General features: G+C 42.4%; 1 protein-coding gene across 3 annotated transcripts in view; it reads left to right on the forward strand.

Moving 5' to 3' along the window:
* The window catches only part of LOC119976786 (plastin-1-like), a 198,577-nt gene that overhangs the window by 151,331 nt on the left and 29,801 nt on the right, over window positions 1–17,445 (forward strand). For all 3 annotated transcript variants that reach the window (XM_038817566.1, XM_038817568.1, XM_038817569.1), the window contains exons 8-11: window positions 129–271; window positions 2,958–3,050; window positions 3,136–3,328; window positions 16,190–16,268. In XM_038817566.1, the coding sequence (XP_038673494.1) occupies window positions 129–271; window positions 2,958–3,050; window positions 3,136–3,328; window positions 16,190–16,268 (508 nt within the window). The remainder of the gene's footprint in view (window positions 1–128; window positions 272–2,957; window positions 3,051–3,135; window positions 3,329–16,189; window positions 16,269–17,445) is intronic.

Here is a 17,445-nt window from a genome sequence, read left to right on the forward strand (position 1 = left end):
CTACTCTTGGATATATCTAAAATTCCGCTCATCTGGTTTTATGGCTTGTGACGATCTTTTCTGCATAAATATAATGCTTGACCCTGAGAAATTGTCAGATGTCTGATGCACTTGTTTCTTTGATTCAGCACTTATTGCTCTTCTGAGGGAAGGTGAAGAGTTGGAGGAGCTCTTGAAACTTTCACCTGAGGATCTGCTCCTGCGTTGGGTCAATTACCATCTTGAAAACGCGGAGTATAAAAAAATCAGCAACTTCAGTCAAGACATTAAGGTACTCGCATTTTGATTAAACATTTTCACGATGAAGACTGATATTGGGCTTCCTCTCTTATCTGTGAGATATCTGTGGCTATTTTTATCCCTGCTCTTCCAGATGGGGTTGATGGAATTGTTTGACATGTTTTGTAGGGACAGAAAGCTAATTGCAGAAAGGATCATTTGGAGCCAGCACAAATATTTCACACTGAAAATTTGGACGTTACCAAATTACGTGGGGCAGATGGAATAAAACAGCGGAATTCTCCCATCTGGCGATTTAAGTCCCATTGCAGTGGCAGGGAGGTGGGGTGTCGTATCTTCCAGCCCCAACCTTATTAGATATGCAACTTGGGGTTTTGTGCTGTTTTCCAAGGCAAGGCCAGCCTAATGATGTGTAAACCGCTGTCATATCCAGCTGCCATATCGAAAAGGTGTCCAACATCACCGACCCACTATCGAAGAAAGAAGATGGACCCTTGAAAATGAAGATGGATAGCTGGGAACACTCCGAGGTTGGAAGATCGGTATCCTGGATGACAATGTATTTGGAAGATCGGCCTGTAGATGCTTCCCCCACCCATTGCCGTGTTGTTCTGGGGTCCAACCTTCATTCTGAACTCCACAGGTGACCCCAAGCGTTGTTCAGCTGTGCCCCAACTTCTGCATGCCACCTTGGATCAGACGTGTTTTATACCAATGTTTCCCGATCTGCCATGGTGGGCACCAGCGGAAGATACCATGGGAAGTTCACATGGTTTCATTGAACCACTCCTGGCAGATTCTTCTCCTCCCCATCCCCCCCTCCTCCCCACCCGTCCCCCAACCCGCCATTGAAGCTGCTGGTGGGGCCATGAGAGAATTCCATCCGCAAATTCTTCAATCAACAGGCAGAAGAGAATTCTAGACTTGATCCCAAAGCAAGAGAGCAGCCACCATTGGGAATCAGCAGGCTTATAGTGGATCACAGCTATCTTGACTCCTCTTCCTCACACCCAACATCCTATTTTCTCTGCCTCTGTCGCATTCTTTCCGATTTCATTCCAGTGCTTGCAATATGATTTCCTTTTCCTGGTCTGAGATTTCCCTCTATTGTGGTAGACGGTCAGCTCCATCTCTTGCACTTCAGCCCTCGCTCCTTTTTCCTTCCTCCTAGTTAGGGTTTCCCTTGTCCTCATCCTCCATCCCACCGACCTGCCCATTCAACGGATCATCCTCTGCCACCTCCAGCACAGATGTTGCGACCAAACACATTTTCCCCCTCCTCTACTTTGATCATTGTGAAAGGACCATTCAATTTACCATACTCCGTCCCCAACCTTCTCTCCTTCACACGGCACCTTTTCAAACAAGTGTAGAAGATAAAACGGCTGTCGTTTCAACTCTGTCCTTTGAAGGGCAGCACAGTGGCCTAGTGGTTAGCACAAACGCCTCACGGCGCTGAGGTCCCAGGTTCGATCCCGGCTCTGGGTCACTGTCTGTGTGGCGTTTGCATATTCTCCCCGTGTCTGCGTGGGTTTCGCCCCCACAACCCAAAAATGTGCAGAGTAGGTGGATTGGCCACGCTAAATTGCCCCTTAATTGGAAAAAATAATTGGGTAATCTAAATTTATTAAAAAAAAGAAGAAAACAAAACTCTGTCCTTTGCATTGTCCAGGGCATCAAATATATCTACGTTAGATTGAATATGCTGCATTTGATCCTCGCTCTGCTGTTTCCTCTACATTGGGGATGCCAAATGCAGATTGGGTGATTATTTTGTAGAACACCTCCATTCAGTCCACAAGCATGACTTCAAGCCTTCGGCCATGTATGATTTAAATTTTTCTCTCCACCCCCATTCTGAACTTTTTCATCCTGAACTCTTCCAATGAAGTTCAACATGAGCTTGAGGAGCTTTCCAGACCTCTGGGCTCAACATGAGTTCATCAATTTTAGACTCTAACTTCTGCCCTAGTTTCTTCAGGCAGCAACTGTTGATTATGAATGCCATTCCCATTTACATCTACTCTGGACCCACCTTTTGTTTCTTTTACTGGCCCCGTTACCACCTCTTTTTAGTTTGCGTCAGCATCCTTTTTTGTCATTTAGGCCAGAACTTTTTGGCCATTCAAGCCGGCGGGATCTTCCGCTCCTGCCGACAGCTCACCCCCTGCCGCAGGTTTCATGGCACCAAGGGGTACATTCAGCTGGAAACGCCATTGACAACGGCGGGACCAGAAATCCCTCCCTCTGCGTCGAAACAAACACTGGGTTTTAAATCCCGTCCTCCATCTCTCTTGCCTCCCTTCCTATCATAGTCACCCTGTTCTGCCTTTTCCCCCTCCCCTCCTTTCCCTGCATTTGCTTAAAACCTGTTCTGCTTCTCACCAAAGGTGACGGACAGTCAATATTAACTTTGTTTGCGTCTCCACAGATGCTGCCAGACCCGAGTATTTCCAGCACTTTTTGCTTTTATTTCAGATCCCCAGCATTTGCAATATTTTAACTTTGAATTATGTGATATTCCGCATTGGTGGCTGTTTTCAATTCATGCATCAAAGGTACAAAATACTCAATCAATACAAAAACGCACACAACAACATTTGAAAGCAATGCTGGGTTGAAATTCTGATGTTTTCTTCTGGTACAATAAACTGGTGACTGCTTGGCGACTGGTTCACTCCCGATATCTTAACTTTGTTTTAATGTTCCACTTCTAGGATTCCAAGGCTTATTTCCATCTACTTGATCAGATTGCACCCAGTGGCGAAGGTGATGATATGAGGATTGAGATTGACATGGCTGGTTTTAACGTAAGTTTGCCGTGGTGTTTTTCATTAGATGTTTGCCCCTTTTTTACTATCTTGGTGTCTAATTGCTCTTTTCGTGATCTTACAGGAGAAATATGATCTTAAACGGGCAGAGTGCATGCTGCAACAAGCTGATAAATTAGGCTGCAAGCAGTTTGTCACTCCACTTGATGTTGTCAGTGGTAATCCCAAACTCAATTTGGCCTTTGTAGCCAACCTGTTTAATAAATATCCAGCACTGCACAAGCCAAACAAGGAGTACGACCTCACTTTGTTGGAAGGTAAGTTGTACATTGAGAAGTATGTAGCTGTATCTTGAATGAAAACCAAAGTTGAAAGGGAACTAAACGCATCCGAGAGGAAGCTACCCCTTTTTTATGATTGTTTTTGTTCTTGCCTATTTACTGTCTCTTTTGTTTTCGCATTCCTTTTTGAACCACCTTGCACTCGTTATTTACATGGATGATGCATTGACAGGTTTTATACGTAACTAATAATAATAATTAATAATAATGATTACAGATTACATCTTTGATCCATAATTCTCAGTATGTGGATTGATATAGCGCTTCTGGTGACATGTTGACCAACAGGTTTCTGATACAAGGTACAATAATAACAATAAATGCCTCCTAATTAAATGAGTGAAGAGGGCAAGTGGAGTCCATACCTCCTGATATGTTGTGTCAACTCAACGCGATTACAACCATGCAACTCTTCCTTGAGGCTTTTCCCTGCTTGATTGATGCTCTGTAACTACAAAGCTGAAAAAAATAAATCTTTCTAATAAGAGCTTCCGTCTCATTGAAGAGGCATCAGGTCAATCCACATCCAACAATCTGCACTGAAAACTCTGCTCATGTATTGCCAGATGTGCCCAAAACCACCACAGCTACTGAGACAATGCACAACATTCTAAATCAAACAGCACAACATTTGGGGGGGGGGGGGGGGGGGGGGGGGAAATGTCTATTTGTTCTCTTGCCCAATGTTAATGGATCCTTTTTTTAAAAAACGTCCAGGATCTGGATCTGTATTTTCACCAAAATCGAATTAGTTCTTCCTTGGGCCACACCTTACCTGCAAACTCATTGAAAGCCCTCCAGTAGTTTTCGAGATATATTGTTTACAGACTGACCAGGGGCAAAATGATTATGTCTACTTAACTTCAGTGGCAGAGATAATCAAGTTAAATAATACAAGGGAAAAATATAATTTGTTGCATGTTTCCAGTATATATTTGGGTATGACTCAATTGAACTCTTCAAGAAAGGTACCATATTATGGCTACTTGAAGATATTGAGAGCCGGCTTTATCTTCAAATAATAGTGACAGCAAAAACAAAAAAGTGTAAATGATTTTGGGATTGGTGAATTACTATTAATTGCAGAAAGTCTTTCGCTCTCTGTTTCCCACTCAACAACCGGCCAGATTTGAGGTTCTGACTGCCAGACAGGAACACCTACAGTGCAGAGGAACATTGGGGATAGTCCCTAGCAACCAGAGGTCAGGGTGTGGTGAGGATCAGGGGCTTTGAAGTACATCAGAGGAAGGGAGGAAGGGCGGGGGAGATTGCAGAATGGGGTCTGGGGGAGATGGAGATATTGCAGCAGGACCCTTGTTTGAGAGGCCAAAGGGAAGTAGACGTAACCCTGATTCAATGCTGGAAACGCACTTCCTTGCTAGTTCTAATAGGTCCATTGGCTGACTGGTTTCCTGAGCTGTCCGGCCCTCCTGTCATGAAGGTGATCAGGTTTGATTGATTGCTGCTGCTTTGATGTTTTACCTGAATGGTTATTCATAGAATCAGCCTAGACAATGAATATTGGCAGGCTGCCTGACACAATAAGGTGCTGGATAACTGGCCAAGTAAGACCCCTGTAGTTGGAAAGAAAGACATTGCATTCAATGAGCACCTGTTCCTCTGTCCACCTCCTGAACCAGGGCCTCCAATGACACAGCAGAATATTGGGGAGTCTGCTAGGTGACATGTTGTACCATTTTTACACTTAGTCGGTCAGACACTCCTCTCTGATGACTCCCAGAGCCTGCTGCAGCCAGAATGTACTTCACCGTTAACAGCTGCAGTCTAGCTTTAAGTGTCCTGGACCTCCCATCAACATCATATGGTTGGAAAGTTAGGGAAATGCAAACATTAGTTCTCAATGGAAACTAACTAACATTTCCACAAAACCAGTTTTGGATAATAATGGCTTCACGTTCCAATGCTGTCCTGATTTGGAGTTGAATGTTAGAAGACCTGGCTCTATTCAGCAGCGGAGGAGGGATTTCCTGCTTGGTATCCTGGTCAACATTCCTCTCTCAACCCATACCATCAAAATAGAGATGGTTATTTACCTCAACGTTGTTATTGGAACATTGCATTTGCAAAATGTCTGCCACAATGGTCGAAGTCCTTGAAAAGTAGTTTGTAGTATGAAGTGCTTTGAAATCTTTCAACATTATGAAAAAGCAGGGATTTATTTTTTTCCTCCATGCAAGAGTGCACAAACTTCAGTCATTGCTTCGATAGCCAACAAACACAATTATTTGAATAATGCTTGGAGTAGTATATGCAAATCGTCAGATTGCTTCAAAGTGCATTTCATTTTCGCTTTCCTGTTTTTTTGTATTCCTGTCCGCTTTGGTGAATGCAGAATTGACCCCTCCCATTGTAGGTACTGTATTTAGAACTGCTTCATGTGCTCTCTTTCACCATTCCTGAACCCCCTCACCCCACGATGACCACAACCTTCCCACATTCCATCTTCCTTTCACAACTGCTGATTTGCTTTGTGAACAGGGTAATTTCTGGGAGCACTTGCGGAATGCACTGCTGCTTTTCCTGGAAACTGCCGTAATCTTTATGTTAAGTAACAGAGCATGCCATTGGCTGTGTGTGGGGTTTTTTTTCCGGAAGCTTATACTTCTCTCATGTCCACATAAGGAAGTAGTGACTGGAAACGAGTTACAAAGCAAATATTCAATTGTGGGGTTCTGGTGCTGTAAAGGCACTCTGAAAGTTAGCAGAACCCAAAAATTGAATAGTACCATTCTTCAATTATATAGTGTATAGTTTATTTTAGTTTCGATGCTTCTCGTCATTATGGATGCCCATCTGAGCATAGTCGTTGCAATTTGAAGTGGCAGGAAATCATGCTGATGTTGTCTTGTACACAACACCACATTAGCATTTTCAATCGCTTACTGCTAATGAAGAAACTATATGCTATATAAGACTAAGATTAAAGATGCATTATGGAAAATTGTTTTAATTTCCTTTACATCAATGTCAATTTAAGCAGGAGGTAACAATTAATTGAATGTTATACACATTATAATAAATTATCAATACTGGTTGCTACTGCAAAGATCATCAGCAAGAAAGGAAGCCTGCGAAAATGGGCATGATTTAAAGGCACCTCCAATTCCACGGGATACTGTTGTTCTGCCAAGCAGAATAAAGATGTAAATGGTCCACCACATTTACGGGGGTTGGGGAGAGGGAGAGACATGCCATGGCAGGGCCATAAAATACTGCCCAATGTTTATCGCTCTTTCAATTGCCCTCAATTTTTTAAAATATAAATTTTGAGTACCTAATTTTTTTTTCAAATATGGGGCAATTTAGCATGGCCAATCCACCTACCCTCCACTCCTTTGGGTTGTGGGGGTGAGTCCCACGCAGACATGGGGAGAATGTGTAAACTCCACACGGTCAGTGACCCGGGGCTGGGATCGAACCCGGGTCCTCAATGCCGTGAGGCAGCAGCGCTAACCACTGTGCCACCCTGCTGCCCTCAATTTCCTCAATATATTAAAATATGATTGAGGTCTATGGAACATCCATACTGCTGCCTGATTTATTTTTAAATTGGATTATTATGTCTATTGTTCCTTTTTAGAAGAATTAGGATAGAAGCCCAGCTGTAACTAGAATTTGAATACAAATTGTACCAAGTACCTCATTGTCTTTGGAATATATATTGGAATTTTCTTTTAAAAAGAAAAAGGTACCATGATTATAGCACCCAGTCTTTTTATAATTTATTCATTCAAATAATGCATCATTAAACCTTGCTTGTTGCTCTGATCCATTTTCAGCATGCAGCATTTATGTGCATTGAAATTACACTTGTTTGTGCTGTTGCATTTATTTGAAAAATACATGTTGATGCATTTTAGGATTATCATGTCTTTGTAAAACAATTAATTTCTATAATCTGAAATTATTATTTTCAGAATAAATCTGTCTTTTAGAATGAGAAATAAATGTTTATTTGACGTTAAACGTTATACTACCGTTGCAAACTTCTGAATTGTATCAATTATTGGAAAAATATGAAGCCTTTAGTCTTGTGCTCATAGCGGTTACAGGAAACTCAATTTTCACCTGTGTACCTGGAGACAGAGTGAGTTGGACAAAGTAATGAAGCGTAATTTTGTAAATTGATGCCTTTTTCAATCTGGAAGAGTACACTTGCCGGCTAATTGAATAGCAAGTAATGAATCTGCCAATTTATACAAATAGGCTTATATTTTTACCTAAACCTTTATGTCTATATTTGTGAAATGTGGGGAATGACTTATTAATGAATTATACTCGATAGATTAATTTTAAATTTTATTTCCAAATTAATGTCCCACTAAATCTTATTATGATACCCTAATATTGCAAAATTCACGGTGTGGCCATATTTGTTGCATGCAGATTTTTTTCTCAAAAGTAGAACAGTAGATGCTGGGAGTACTCAGCACATCCAGCAGCATCTGTAGCGAGAGAAACAGAGTTATGTTTCAGGTTGAGGACCATTCCACAGCTGCTACCATGTTTTTTGTGCATTTCCAGTCCTTGGCCTTTGTATTTGTGGTTATATTGTTTTTCATTCTGTAGTGAGGTAAAGGTGATTTAAAATGATTGATTTGATACCATACTGCTGTTTAAAGCAAAAGTACAGTAATGAGTTTGATAGTACGTCTTTTTGCTGAGGTTTAACCTAATGGTATTTTAAACGGCTTAGAATTGTTATGGTCAGAATATACATTTATGTAGATCATCTGGTTGTTCCTGCTAATAACTGTGAGCAAGTGCTGTAGAAGATGTTAACTCTAGTAAATCTATATTGTGGAGGAATGAGTCCAAAGCTAGTCTTTCCCTAAGACAGCTGAACAAAGTGACAAAGTCGTTCATTCAACACCTCATTGTTACAGCTGTCCCCACTTGTATTCTTTGGATCTAAACAAACAACCAATTAAACTAAAGCAAGCAAGTGGAGATGCAAATAAAAAGAGCTGCCCCTTAAACTGCATCAAACAAAAAAACGAATTGCAAAGGAAACGTAAAACGCTAAACCAAACTGTCTCCACTTTTATAGTTGTTGTTTCTTGACCTGCACCTGGTGGTGTACAAGGCAGACTTTCATCTGTTTCCATAGCTAGTTTTTTTCCCTGGAACAGGTTGTGAGTCTCTCACTAGAGGTTGTAGCTTGAGGGATGCCACTCTGCCATCAAGTACGGCTGTCCAGGAGTGTGTGTCTCGCCTGCCGTTGGTATATGTCGGAAGGATTTTGCATGTTAACACTCCAACGTTTGGATGTGTTATGAGCACACCTTCCTTGGCAATCAAGTCCTGGTGTGGGTCTTAAACCTGGAGCCTCTGGCTCAGGGGCAGGGACACTGCCTACTGCTCCACAAGACTTCACCTGTCCCCACTTATGCTATTTGGTTAAACTAATTAAACTAAAGGACCATGTTGAGGTAAGCAGGAATGTCAGGTTGAGGTTACAATCCGATCAGCCGTGATCTTATTGAATGGCAGAGCAGGCTCAAGGGACCGGGTTGCCGACTCGGAATTTGTATACTTTTTTGAGTTAAGGGCGGCACAGTAGCGCAGTGGTTAGCACTGTTGCTTCACCGTGCTAGGGTCCCAGGTTTGATTCCAGCTTGGGTCACTGTCTGTGCGGAGTCTGCACGTTCTCTCCGTGTGAGTTTCCTCCAGGTGCTCAGGTTTCCTCCCACAAGTCCTGAAAGATGTGCCTGTTAGAACATAGAACAGGCCCTTCGGCCCTCAATGTTGTGCCGAGCCATGATCACCCTACTCAAACCCACGTATCCACCCTATACCCGTAACCCAACAACTCCCCCCCCCCCTTAACCTTACTATTAGGACACTACGGGCAATTTAGCATGGCCAATCCACCTAACCCGCACATCTTTGGACAGTGAGAGGAAACCGGAGCACCCGGAGGAAACCCACGCACACACTGGGAGGACGTGCAGACTCCGCACAGACAGTGACCCAGCCGGGAATCGAACCTGGGACCCTGGAGCTGTGAAGCATTTATGCTAACCACAATGCTACCGTGCTGCCCTGGTTAGATGAATTGAACATTCCGAAATCTCCCTCCGTGTACCCAAATAGTTGCCGGAGTGTGACAACTAGGGGATTTTCACAGTAACTTTGTTGCAGTGTTAATGTAAATTTACTTGTGACAATAATAAAGATTACTATTAAACAAAAATATTATTATTATGTCCTCACTTTATTCCTTTGGGAATTAAATTAATAAATAAAGTCTTCACTTGTAGGTGAGCTAGTAAAAGGTAAAGTCGCCATAGCCCTAGATGACCATAGGCTGCTTTCCCCTTTCAGGGAGAGAGCTGACTGGTGGTGATTTAACCTAAAGATCACCACATCTCAGGCGAGGGGCAAGGTTGGGAAGGCAGGCCTTTGTGAATAACCTCAGCTGGTACAGAATTTGAACCCGCGCTGCTGGCCTTGCTGTCCATCACAAACCAGCTGTCTAGCCAACTGAGCTAAACCAACCCCAAGGTGAGCCAGTGCCCATCACCTGTTTAACAATACAATAGCCACACAATGTAATTGCCACTTTAGAAAATGATTGCTATTTGACCGTGACAATATAAATTACTGATACATTGACAGAAGAGACCTAGTTTTTCAACATTGGAGGCAGAGGGGACTTGTACACAGATCATTAGAATGTCATCAATAAACACAGAAACAACCAGAAGGGTGAATTAAATTATATTGACAAGAACAGAGTACAAAGGGGGTAGAAGTAATGCTTCAGCTGTACAGAACCATGGTACTGCAACTGGACTATAGTGAGCAGTGCTGGAACTGCACCTTGGGGAGGATTCTTCGGGAAAGAGAAGAATGATATTTCTCAGGTTAAATTGCAAGGACTGATTTGATTGAAGTTTTTAAGATATTGAGGAGAACAGCTAGGGTAGAAATTATTAGAGAAGCAATTATTTCCACACGTTGGGGATCCTATGACTAGGATACATTGTCAAAAAGAAATTAGAACCAGGTCTTTCAAGAGTGAAGTAAAGAAACACTTCTTCATGCAAGGATTGGAACTCTCTTTTGTAAATGGAAATTGTTTCTAGATTAGTTAATTGTAAAAGTCAGATTGATTTTTTTTTTTGTTAGTCATAGGTACGAATATTATATCGACAAGCTGGTACACGGAGTTAGGTTACAGCCGTGATTAAATTGAATGGCAGAACAAACTTAAGGGGCTAAATGGCCGACTCTTGTCCCTGTGTTTCTTTTGAGGTCAATTGTAGTGACGTTTTCATTTTAAAGATGTTATGAAATAGATTGTTCTGAAATAGATTGTTCTGAACATAGATATAGATAAAGGCAAGACTCTGATATCCTGACAATCCAATAACCATAAGAACATAAGGAACACGAGCAAGAGTACACCATAATGGTCCCTCGAGCCTGTCCTGCCACTCTATGATCATGGCTGATTTTTTTTTGCCTCAACTTAATTTTTCCAATTGCTTCCCATATCCCTCGATGGCCTGAGAGACCAAACCTCTGTCTATCTCTGCCTTGCACATGTACAACGATGGAGAAATCACAGCCATTTTGGGAGTAGAGAATTCCAAAGATTGACAATCTCCTCTGAGTGAAGAAATTTCTCCTCATCTCAGTACTACATGAGCGACCCTTATTCTGAGACTACCTCCATGTTCTGGATTTCCAAGCCATGTATGGGCTCAATTAGATCACAACCTGTTCGTCTGAAACCTAGGGAATATAGGCCCAGTTTACTCAGCCTTCATAATGGGCCAACTCCTCATCCTAGAAACAAGCCAAATTAACTTTTATTGCACTGCCTCAATGCCAGTATATCCTTCCTTAGACATGGAAATTGAAACAAGCTCAGTACTCTGGTGTGCTTTCATCAAAACCTTGTACAATTGCAGCAAGACTTACTATTGTACTCCAATCTCCTTGTGATACAGGGCAACACACCGGTATTCTCATCCAAATTGCTTGCTGTACCAGCGTGAGTTCTTTGTTCGAATGCACCAAAGTCTCTCCGAATATCAGCATTAAAAAGTTCCTCACCTTTTAAGAAATATTCTGTTTCTCTATTCTTCCTACAAAGATGAATAACCTCATGCTTCCCACATTATACTCCATCTGTCACCTTGTCAACTTAAACTGGGTATATCAAAGTATAATAAGTAAGTGTATATGGGGCTTCACGAGGAAGGAACAGGCAATGAAAGGTCAGACAGTCAAGTACCATTCCCCTTCAGGAGGATATCACTGAATAATATACAGATTTGATTTGATTTTCCCTTCAAAGTTGAAAATGAAATGAAAATGAAAATGGCTTATTGTCACGAGTAGGCTTCAATGAAGTTACTGTGAAAAGCCCCTAGTCGCCACATTCCGGCGCCTGTCCGGGGAGGCTGGTACGGGAATCGAACCGTGCTGTTGGCCTGCTTGGTCTGCTTTAAAAGCCAGCGATTTAGCCTGGTGAGCTAAACCAGCTCCCAAAGTTCTCAGTTTTAGAATAAATCCTATTCTAGAAAGATATCCGGTGGTAATTTAAATGTCACAGTTGACAATGGCTCAGTCCTGGACTTGATGCTGGATTATTTTCATATTGCACAATGTTTTCGCAATTCTATTTAACAACTATCGAATGGAATAGTAAACCCTAGTTTACCTTTGCAGCGGAAATTCAATTTTGAATATGTAAATTAACCCATTGTGAACATTAACCAGGAAGTTTCATCTGACAAAGGAGGCATTGGGCAGTACAGTAGCACAGTGGTTAGCACTATGGCTTCACAGCGCTTGGGTCACTGTCTGTGTGGAGTTTGCACGTCTGCCTTGTGTCTGCGTGGGTTTCCTCCGGGTGCTCTAGTTTCCTCCCCCAACTCCCAAAATACGTGCTATTAGGTAATTTGGACATTCTGAATTCTCCCTCTTGTGTATGGCGACTAGGGGCTTTTCACAGTAACTTCATTGCTGTGTTAATGTAAGCCTACTTGTGACAATAAAGATTATTATTATTTCTTCTCCTGTCCTATATCATCAGACTTGCAGCAATGGAAAGATTTTTGTTGTACTTATCTTCATTCCTGGGATGGGGATATTGCTGACATGTTGCCTGGGATGGGGATATTGCTGGACCATGGTGTGCCACTGGGAAGGGATAGTGCTGGACCAGTGGTGTGCACTGGGATGGGGAGTATTGCTGGACCATGGGTGCACTGGGATGGGGATATTGCTGGACCATGTGTGCACTGGTGATGGGATATTGCTGGGACCATGGTGTGCACTGGGATGGGGATATTGCTGGACCATGTGTGCACTGGGAAGGGGATATTGCTGGACCATGGTGTTGCACTGGGAAGGGGATATTGCTGGACCATGGTGGTGCACTGGGATGGTGATATTGCTGGACCATGGTGTGCACTGGGAAGGGGATATTGCTGGACCATGGTGTGCACTGGGAAGGGGATATTGCTGGACCATGGTGTGCACTGGGATGGGGATATTGCTGGGCCATGTGTGCACTGGGATGGGGATATTGCTGGACCATGGTGTGCACTGGGAAGGGATATTGCTGGACCATGTGTGCACTGGGATGGGGATATTGCTGGACCATGGTGTGCACTGGGAAGGGGATATTGCTGGACCATGTGTGCACTGGGATGGGGATATTGCTGGACCATGGTGTGCACTGGGAAGGGGATATTGGGACCATGGTGTGCACTGGGATGGGGATATTGCTGGACCATGTGTGCACTGGGATGGGGATATTGCTGGACCATGGTGTGCACTGGATGGGGATATTGCTGGACCATGTGTGCACTGGGATGGGGATATTGCTGGACCATGGTGTGCACTGGGATGGGGGTATTGCTGGACCATGGTGTGCACTGGGAAGGGGATATTGCTGGACCATGGTGTGCACTGGGAAGGGATATTGCTGGACCATGTGTGCACTGGGATTGGGATATGCTGGACCATGGTGTGCACTGGGATGGGGATATTGCTGGACCATGGTGTGCACTGGGATGGGGATATTGGACCTGTTCCTGGATGGGGAGAGTGCGGGACCATGTGTGCTCTCTATATTTTTGGACTACTTAATATTCTGACAATTCCTGTTAATGACCAGAGGGTTATAATTTATTGTGGCCACTGAATGGAAGTTTTTGTCTCAACTTTGTTTAGCTAGCTACATTGTACCATCATGGACATAGACCATAGGGTATAGTTCAGCCTTTGAGTTCCTCATTTGGAGTGATTGTCACATTAAGACTAGCCTTATCGAGAAAGGGTCCTGTGGTCGAGCAACCAAGCAACACCTAGCATGGGTGGACTCCAATGGCAGGAGTTTTTCCAGTTAGAAAGAGTGGACTATGGACTAGTTTGAAGCCAATGAAGCAACCTTGTAAATAAGTTACTTTGAGTGCATCTTCCCAATCATTAAAAAATGTAATGCTGGAATCTGAGATTTTACTATTTTGCTGAAGTAATACTAGGAAAACCCACAATCCTCTAGAAGGAAATAAAATCACTTGGAATCCAGTAATGAGTGCAGGAGTAACACCCTTCCATGCTGGGGAATCTTAATTAATGCTCTATGGAGTTAACAGAAAAAACAACTGAAATGTATTTTTTTTAAATGACGCAGTTGCAGAACAAGTCATTTGAAATGTATTAAATGCATTAAAATTGTACTGTAGATATAGTGACCTGTAATTTGCAGCAGCTGGGCAATGAATGACAGCCACCATTAACAAGCCTTGCCCTTATCTGTGTAATTATGATATTTTGCAGTGCAGGTTGTTGACAGTGTGAGCTGATAAGACCACAGCGGGGAAACTGGCGATCCGAGTGAACAGGATAAGCAATGGTTTAAGAGAGAGATATGCCAATTGGGTTAAAGGACGAAGACTAGGAAGGAAAATGTAAATTAGTGTCATCAAATCGGGAGGAGAAAGAAATAAAAAGAGGGAAAGAAAGATTGAACAGAGGGAGGAGAAACGTTAAAGCAGGTTAAAGGGAGTGATGACAATGGTAATGTCTCCGGAATGGTGATGATGACAGCCATCGCTGATTGTTGTAAACTCCCATCTGATTCATGAATGCCCTTTTATGGAAAGAAATCTGCCACCCTTACCATAATTGGTCTATGTGTGACTCCAGATCCACACTAATGTAATAGACTCTTGACCTGCCCTTTGATATGGCTAAACAAACCTCCCGGTAAATTAGGGTCAGGAAACATATGTCCTGGCGAACGATGCCCTCATCCCATGAAAGAATATAAAGAAAATTATATTTACAATAATTGCATATCCAACAAAAAAGCTTCCATTCATATAGTGCCTTTCATACACCGCGGGGAATCTCAAAGTGCTTTACAGGAAAGTAAATTGTAGTTACTGTTAAAATGCAAAAAAAACAATTAAGCCAGAAGAGACGGGCCTCCACACTGTTAATTTCCAGTACCAGAGAGGTGCACTGTCTGTAATTAATGCTTCGTTCATTGTTAAAAGGATCTCTGACAGCAAATCCAGGCTTAATTACATATATAAGGAACTTAAATTGCTCCAAGACAGGCTTGTTACATCATTTAACCTCTAAATTATGTTACATCATTTAGATTTAGGACTGAGTTTAGGAGGAACTTCTTCACCCATAGGGTTGTGAATCTATGGAATTCCTTGCCCAGTGAAGCATTTGAGGCTCCTTCATTAAATGTTTTTAAGATAAAGATAGATCGTTTTTTGAAGAATAAAGGGATTAAGGGTTATGGTGTTCGGGCCGGAAAGTGGAGCTGAGTCCACAAAAGATCAGCCATGATCTAATTGAATGGCGGAGCAGGCCCGAGGGGCCATATGGCCTACTCCTGCTCCTAGTTCTTATGTTCTTATTTAACTCTCACCTCTTGTCATGAGTCTTACTTTGATTCTACTGAGCAGATACTTGTTGTTCAACACATTTCAATAGCAAGCCAAACACGGGGATACTGTTTATGCAACTGAAACTCTGGCAATGATGTTTGGATTTCCACATACATCATAGAATTGTCACAGTGCAGAGGCGACCATTCTGCCCATCATGTCTACACCAGCTCTCTGAGCAATTCACGTGCTGTTATGCCTGTAACCCTGTCCGTTCTTCCTTTTCTGGATAATAGCTTAAATCCCTTTTAAATGCTTCAATTAAACGTCCCTCCACCGTGCTCTCAGGCAGTGCCTGCCACACCGCAGCCACTCACTGCGTGAAGTGTTTTTTTCTATCACTGTTGCTTATTTTTGCCAATTGCTTTAAATCTGTGCCCTCTCGTTCTTGATCCTTTCACGAGCAGAACAGTTTCTCCCTATCTACTCTTCAGACCCCTCGTTATTTTTGAACATCTCTACCAAAACACCGATCTGCCTCCTTTCCTCCCAAGGAAAACAGTCCAGCTTCTCCAATCCATATTCCTAACTGAAGTTCCTCATTCCGGCAATCATTTGCCCTCAGTTGAAATTGCTGCAGCATTTGTGAACGCCATTAGCTTTGCCATTATTTTGAAAGCAAATTATGAGGGATGATGCTTTTTTCAATAAATCCGATGAGTTAAGCCTTTTTGTTAAAGTAACCAGCAGGATGTGACTGCTGTGGACAATAGGTAAGTACATCCAAGTGACTTTCAGACCAATAAAATCATACTGGAGAATCAAGTACTCTGTTATTTTCCCCCCTATTTCCTGGCCTGTTGCACCAGTCTTTATGAGGTTCTTTAACTTGGTTGCCACGCCACTCAGTTCTTACTCCATTAATCCTGTATTGTTCAAGGTGAATCGAGGGAAGAAAGGACCTTCAGGAACTGGATGAATTCACAGGGGGTGAGTCCCTTTGTCAATCACCTTTACAGGTAAAACATATTTATCTTCAGTTTGATGATTCTTCTATAAAGAAGTGAATGATCTGTAATCTGTTGCTTCTATTGGAAATTTAAGTACTGAAAAACTGCTTCCTGTATAGACCCAGTCTTGGCTCATTGACTAGGTTAAGGATAATCTAAGAAAACAAAAGGGGGATGCCTGACAGATTTGTTTTGGATGTCCAAAAATTTCTTGATACACTCCATATGAACAATTTTGCGCGAAACTTGAAGCAGTTGGAGTCCATAGTAGAGCAAAGAAAATGGCTACAAGAGTGCAAACAAAAGGTGATGTCAGTCTGGGTTCATGGACGTGGGGTATTACATAACATAACGTGAGGTCATGCTTGGAACTTTGCTGCTTCTAATGTGCACAATTAAAACTAACTATGTCCCCATCAATAGACGATACAAACTAGGGGTAAGAAAAGATTACTAGCCTCGTCACTGAGCCACTAAGTGATACTGTGTCTTCTCCAGCTGCTTGTACTGCTAATAATAAAGGAGGGAACTAGATAAATAAAAACTAGTTTCAAGAGGAAGTGGAAAACTCTTCCCCAATGCATCAGGAACTTCAGTGTTTGAGGAAAATATGGCTTATCCATGACATTTCACATTCCTTAATGTCCCTCAGCAGATTTGGCAACAATTTGTGAATGTATCTATATAACCAAAGTATACCACTCTTTAATTTTGAACAGAATCCTGTTTACTTTACTTTCTCCATAGTTATCTTAGATTTCTTATGAACGCAATCACTGACTATCCTGAAGTCCTTTCCCTGTATCATTACTTCTAATAGCATCCATGCATGTAAGACGAGGCGTTTGTTTCTTGGCTCCTTTTGAATAACACACGACACTACTGTTAATTATACTGGCCACCACAAATCCCTTTCAGTTATCAAAATGAACTTGCAATTAATTTTTCCTTTTCGCTAACCATTTAACATATTTTTGTTGAGTAAAGGGTGGCACAGTGGTTAGCACTGCTACCTCAGCGCAAGGATCCCGGGTTCAATTTCGGCCTTGGGTCACTGTGTGAAATTGCACATTCTCTCCATGTTGGCGTGGTTTCCTCCAGGTGCGCCGGTTTCCTCCCACAGTCCAAAGATGTGCAGGTTAGGCGGATTGGCAGCGCTAAATTGTCCCTTAGTGTCCAAAGATTA

This window comes from Scyliorhinus canicula, chromosome 13 (genome assembly GCF_902713615.1).
Source record: "Scyliorhinus canicula chromosome 13, sScyCan1.1, whole genome shotgun sequence".
NCBI lineage: Eukaryota > Metazoa > Chordata > Chondrichthyes > Carcharhiniformes > Scyliorhinidae > Scyliorhinus > Scyliorhinus canicula.